Here is a 6,000-nt window from a genome sequence, read left to right as displayed (position 1 = left end):
ATTGATGAAGAGTGTAATTAGTGTGACAATCGGGAAGAGAGAGGAGGAGGAAATCAATACGGTTGTTTTGTTTTTTGTGGGTAAAAAAAGAGCTTGATTGGGGAGGACAAGACGCAGAGAGCCGGACGTGAGGGGAGCCGTGTGTTCGATGCCACTTTCAGGTACAAAAGGAGAAATTGAGCTTCAAGGAAAAAAAAGCTTTTGTTGTTGTTTGACGCTGAAACGACTTCACTGAGACTTTGTTCCCTTAACCTTTAAAAAACAACCCGTCTTTAGAACGTTTCCTCTAAAATGTCCTCCCCAAACTAAAAGTGTGTCTCTGCAGCCACACACATAATAATGTTGTGTTATAATGAAAGGAACACGTGAGGTGTTGTTCAGGTGTGTAAATATCAGTCTACATGTTTCTGGTTAAGAGGAAATGAAGATGACACAGAAAGACATGAAAAGGTTTCAGGTCCAACTGTAAAAAAATGACTTTCAGGATGATTATTAGTTTAAAATGAAAATGAAATTCAAACATTAAACTGAGCAAAAACCTTCAAAACACACAAAGAAACACAACGCGTTGTAATCCGTCGATATTTCTTTGACATTATTTTGTGTTTTGGGCATCTGGAGTCATTTGAACACAAACAGACATCTTTTATTAAACGCAACTAAGTATTTCATCATCTTTAATAAAAACGTAAATTATTTTACCACCAACTGAGTTTCCTGTGAAGACGGAAGTTTATTTTGAAAGGGTAATGAGTTGCTGGACTTTTGTAGGAAAAAGTGCTTTTTTTGTAGGATATCGTACGTCATAATGCGGCGTTAAAAAATGAAAAAAATGAATGGAAACGACACATTTACCTCCAGCAAGGCGGCACCGTCTTTCACTTTTATTATTTCATTCAGCGTGAACGCAGAGAAACATCGTGACGAGCTTCAGAGATCTCGCGGCGCAGACGAACCCGGAGGCTCACGCCCGCCCGGCGCCCCCTGCTGGCGGGGAGGGCGGCTCCTCCTGGACGAGCTGGGAGAGGAGCAGCTCCACGCTGCGGGCCAGAACCGAGTCCAGGAGCTCCTTCTCGGAGGCGGAGAAGTGGCCCAGGATGTGGCGCTCGACGGGCGTGTCGTCCGCCGGGCGCCCGATGCCGACCCGGAGCCTGGGCATCACCTGCGAGAGAGACGAGGACTCGTTTCTGCTCAGGAACTCACAGCGGATTTAACTTTTACCGCCGCGCAGGAACTTTTGGCTTCGTGTGACTCTTCACTCACGTCCGTGTGCAGGCAGTCCACGCAGGAGCGCACGCCGTTATGACCTCTGGGAGGAGAACCAGGGGTCAAAGGTCATTTCTCATAATGAACATTATGATATTCTGCTTGTGAAGTGTTGTAATTATAGATATAAGCTCTCATGAATAATCATAATGCTTAAAAACAATGATTTGAACACATTATAAAGCATTTCTTAAGGACTTAAGTATCAATAAATCATAATTACTGGTCGTTTTGTTTGTGTGTTGTAAGTTGTGATAACATTTCAGAGTGTAATGTATTCAGGAAACAGGAAGCAGGAAACAGAAACAGGAAACGCACCTGGCACTTCCTCCGTGCTTGAGGACCACTTTGCCCAGAGCCTTGTCCAGCTCGTCGTGGACCAGCAGGATGTCTTCGGGCTTGATGCCGAACTTCCCGGCTGGAGGAAGAGCAGACTTTTAGACCACATGACGCACGACGGCGTGAGCGTCTGGAGACGCAACGCTGCGTCTATCGGCAACGAGCCAGACGTCACGAGAATGAACGCAGACGTTAAACAGGATAAAAGCGGTCTGACCCGCTCTGGCCACCGACACGCCGTTGCCGTTCATGGGCAGCCGCGGGCGGAGCAGCACCACGTGCGTCCGCTGCACCGCCGACATGATGACCTCGCCGGACACGTGCTTGTCGCCGCGCCAACGGTCGGCCACGCCGAGGCGGGCGGCGAGCGCGGCGAGAACCGCCATGCCGACGCTGTGCCGGGTGTCCTCCATGTCCAGGTTACCCAGACCCACCACCTGGAACACACACACACAATGAGACACAATACCAAATGTTCCTTTCGGAGAAGAAGTGCAGGCGCCATCAGTACCATGAGTACCATGAGTACATCAGTACTGATGTACTCATGGTACTGAAACACTATGGCCGCAGTGTACTGGCCTCTCTGGCTGCGGACACACTGCAGGCCCTGTGTTCTGTGTCAGTCTGCAATAAATATGTTTTTGTTGTGTGGCTAAACTCATTGCACAACATGTCACTTTACCACCCAGTCACGGTAAACAGGGTGAAGGGTGAAGAGAGAGAACACGCCAAACTCCATTATAAAATATGTCAAGTTAAGGACACACCTCCATATTCTACTATCACAGAAAAGAGCTCTTAATTCGAATTAAATGTATGCCGAATTTAAAAGTAGTAGAGATCGATCCAGAAAATGTAATCAAATATATATTATGGGATGAATAATTTGCCCAAATGAACATATCAGCTTTGAACTGACAGATGTTTCAATGGTGTTTGGTGGGATTTACATTGTATTAAGTAAATCGGTGGGTAGTCGAGGTGAAATAACCGTCCGTGGAGTCACGGAGCCGCAGACACAATGCTCAGTGTGTGAGCTGTCACACTTACCAGCCGTCGTCGGCCTTCGGTGTGTATTTCTGTCTCAATGGCCGTCGCTGGCGTAAACGGCGCACTCAGCAAAACCCGGTTTACTACTCTTGTTAAAAGTCGCCGCATTGTGACAAAGTTCAACAGCTTGTAAAAAAAAAAGCGACAAATAACGACAAAAAGTACTCAAAACTGTGACCTCTTTCGATCGGCTTATAAAAAAAGACAGTCGGCTCGTGTCTTTAAGTCAAATTTGCGGTTTAGACCCCCGTGAGGACAAAACATGTCCTCTGAGAAAACCTTCAGCAGCGTCTCTTAAATTAACTGATTTCTGAATGGGATTCAATACACTGGAACTTAACATTTCGCGCTATTCATCTGCACTTTGCTTCACGAAGTTATCTGAAATTGACAAACACACGAATAACAATATAAATCAAGAGTTTATGTTCAGATATAAACTGCTCTCAGGTCTCACTTCCGGTCACATGACCCGCTCTCATACAAGCCAAGGAGTCACAAAGACAACCGGTGTCCAGGTGTTGTCCTCTGTTGGACCACAGCACCACCTCGCTGTGGGGATAGGTAACTACACTGTAATAACATTATTATTATTATTATTATTATTATTATTATTATTATTACAAAAAAACATACTTAACTAGCATCCGGTTAAAAGCAGAATTCATGATATTATACATGTATGTGCATGGTTTTATGTTCTAATTTAATGTATATATTATGTATTACTGTTTTTCAGTTAGATATTGCCCTGCAACATTGATATTTATTGGTAACTTATTTTGACGTTATAATAATATATTGATGCCATATATTTAGACACATGATTTCATGTCATATTTAGTTTTGTTTTTGTTTATATATATATATATATATATATATATATATATATATATATATATATATATATATAATTGTTATTATTGTTTTAGTTTGTATATATATATATATATTTATATATATATATATATATATATATATTATTTTTAAAAATGTTGGTGTTTTATTCAATGTAATTGTTAAATGTTGATGCCATATCTTTAAACACGTGTACTTAAAAAAAAATTTTTTTAAACAGTACAACCTTGTAAAAAGTAATGAAATAAATAACCTTCATGTGACAGTCCTAAAAAACAACAACAAAGAAACGCCTTTAAATTCACGATTGTATTTTATTTCAGAAAACAAGAGCGTTGTTAAACTTCATTGACGTCCAGCAGACGGATCCTCAGGCCCGAGTGGACGGGCAGGGCACGGCGTCCTCCACCGGCTGGCACCGCTCCACCACGGCGTTGATCTCGCCGACGCTCACGCCGTCGTAGACGCCCGTGATGTACGTCCAGCGGGTGTCCCCGTCCCGGTTGGTCCTGCTCAGCCGGCCCGTGAAGGGGATGTCGGCCGTCATCTTCCTGCCGTCCATCCTCACGCCGCACGAGTGGTTGGGCGGCACCAGAAGCTCCACGGAGACAAAGTGGCCGATGGACTCCACCACGCTGGTGCCCTCCGAGAAGGTCACCGTCTGCTCCTTCGTGAAGTCCACGGTGCCCGGGCCGAGGATGGGCACCTTGGCCTCCATGGTGGAGACGGAGCCGTTGCGGGTCTCTCTGCCGATGTCCCAGGTCTTCCCCGACGAGCTGGTCTTCTCCAGCTTCACCGTCTTCCGCACGTCCTTGCACTCCAGGTTGGTGACCCTGGCTAGCTGCAGGGCCTCGGGCGGGTGGTGGAACAGCTCCATCTGGTCGATGCCGTACTCCACGTGGGAGATATGCTGGCTGTAGCCGTCGCGGTTGATGGCGAGGACGTGGTAGCTCTTGTACCAGTACTCGTCGCCCTCCCACGGGAGGAAGAAGGCCTCGTGCCGGGTCACCACTTTGCCCAGGCCGTACTTGTTTTTGCCCACGAAGATGTCGGACCCCGGGCAGGTTTTGACGGCGTAGCTCGGCACTGACCCGTACGAATCTTCGACCCATTCCAGGAACTCGAAGTGGTCCACGTTGACCAGCATCTCGAACTTGGAGGACGCGTACTCTTTGTCGGCGAACGGGTAGCGGCAGAAGGCCCCTTCGCCGGGCGAGTAGAAGCCGGCCTCGCAGTTGACCTTGCACACGTAGTCCGTGCGCTCGGCGTAGCCGTTGAAGATGGCGACGGCGCCGCTCGGGAGTTGGCCGCCCCACGTCACCCACTTGAGGTTGGCGTGCTCGCCGAACATGGGGGAGGAGCGCGAGGTCGTCTCGGCCTCAGGGGTCTCTCTGATTTCGGGAGGTTGGACGACTTCCCGGGAAGGCACGACGTCTTCCAGCGTCGGGTTCAACCGCGGCTCTGCAAAGACGGAGCAGGGAAATGGTTCGGGTGTAAAAATTATTGTTTTTTCCAGGAGCGAGTTCATTGACCAAAAACCTGACAATATAAATATTTGACACAGAAGCTCGTCTTGAGGCTGCAAATTAACCATATTTGCTCAATAGACACACCCATGGGGGTCTGCACCTCTTCCCCCCGTGTTCAGTAGTATTATAGTATTATAATAATACTTAAATGTGCATCTGCCTTGACCTTGTGTGCGTCTGTCTATGCTTTGCTTCTCTTTAGAGCAAAACGCTGTTTTTAAAGGCTTTTATTTTGAAAAAAAAAGCAGATGTCTCGGGCGGTCCAGATGTGACTCACTGCCCGTCTGCTCCTGCCAGTCCTGCAGCTGGGCGACGTGGAGCATCGCCACGACGACGACGGCGACACGCCAGCTCATCTGGACACACGAGGAAACAACAACACAACATCAAACTCATCAAAGGCACAAAAAGTAATGAGACAAAGAGAGAGGGGAAAGTTGAAGGTCGGGTTTGGTGATATTGAGAAACGATAAGCAATAAACAGAGTGTGAAAGTTGCAACAGCGTTAGCTGCAAAAGATGCTAAACCCAGAGCTCCTCCCACCAGAAGACACGCCCCCAAATTATTACAATCAACAATTTATAAAGTTATCAGTTACAAATGTGTTTGATTCAAAAAAACATTCCTTTACCTTTTTGTTTCTGAGTTTCAGGACAGTGCAACCGGCCTGCGGAACAACACAGAAAGGAAATTTAATAAGTGCATTATTTTTTTAAAAGCTTGCTCTCTCATTGAAATGTGATTTTGTTTGTTTGTGGAACAGTTGCAGTTGCTCCTGGTGGCCTGCAGAGGTCAGCAAAAGTATGACATTGCGTAATACTTCTTTTGTTAAAAAAAAGTCTGTCGTAGAAGTTGAAGACCATAAAAACCTTTGAGTTCATATTTTTAATAACAGGTGAAAAGCTTTTTTTTTAAAGTGTTTTATGTCAAACAATCTGCATATGATGCTTATGGT

The 6,000-nt window shown here is 46.0% G+C and overlaps 2 protein-coding genes across 2 annotated transcripts; both read right to left on the bottom strand.

The window, feature by feature from the left end:
• Positions 1 to 708: 708 nt before the first annotated feature.
• ptrh1 (peptidyl-tRNA hydrolase 1 homolog) lies at positions 709 to 3,120 on the bottom strand. The gene is made up of 5 exons (XM_068596280.1): positions 2,659 to 3,120; positions 1,823 to 2,042; positions 1,585 to 1,684; positions 1,264 to 1,309; positions 709 to 1,162 (listed from the first exon to the last, which is right to left on the bottom strand). The coding sequence occupies exons 1-5, from the start codon at positions 2,764 to 2,766 to the stop codon at positions 965 to 967; spliced, it is 672 nt and encodes a 223-aa protein (XP_068452381.1). The 5' UTR covers positions 2,767 to 3,120; the 3' UTR covers positions 709 to 964.
• Positions 3,121 to 3,886: 766 nt separating this feature from the next.
• Positions 3,887 to 5,395, bottom strand: LOC137799410 (natterin-3-like). Its single transcript, XM_068596200.1, has 2 exons — positions 5,323 to 5,395; positions 3,887 to 4,977 (listed from the first exon to the last, which is right to left on the bottom strand). The coding sequence occupies exons 1-2, from the start codon at positions 5,366 to 5,368 to the stop codon at positions 3,887 to 3,889; spliced, it is 1,137 nt and encodes a 378-aa protein (XP_068452301.1). The 5' UTR covers positions 5,369 to 5,395.
• Between the last annotated feature and the right edge of the window lie 605 nt (positions 5,396 to 6,000).

Source organism: Clinocottus analis, unplaced genomic scaffold (genome assembly GCF_023055335.1).
Source record: "Clinocottus analis isolate CAN_PGR_092001 unplaced genomic scaffold, fCliAna1.0.p SCAF_35, whole genome shotgun sequence".
NCBI classification, from domain to species: Eukaryota; Metazoa; Chordata; class Actinopteri; order Perciformes; family Cottidae; genus Clinocottus; species Clinocottus analis.
Note: the sequence above shows the minus strand (reverse complement) of the source record. Positions and strands in the feature narration are given on the sequence as shown.

Excerpts from the sequence above, each read along its gene's own strand:
- LOC137799410 (XM_068596200.1), bottom strand. The coding sequence starts at position 5,368 with ATGCTCCACGTCGCCCAGCTGCAGGACTGGCAGGAGCAGACGGGCA. Across the intron at positions 4,978-5,322 it reads CTGGCAGGAGCAGACGGGCA|AGCCGCGGTTGAACCCGACG; the intron begins GTGAGTCACATC and ends CCGTCTTTGCAG.
- ptrh1 (XM_068596280.1), bottom strand. The coding sequence starts at position 2,766 with ATGCGGCGACTTTTAACAAGAGTAGTAAACCGGGTTTTGCTGAGTGCG. Across the intron at positions 1,310-1,584 it reads AAGCACGGAGGAAGTGCCAG|AGGTCATAACGGCGTGCGCT; the intron begins GTGCGTTTCCTG and ends TTCTCCTCCCAG. Across the intron at positions 1,163-1,263 it reads TGGACTGCCTGCACACGGAC|GTGATGCCCAGGCTCCGGGT; the intron begins GTGAGTGAAGAG and ends TCTCTCTCGCAG.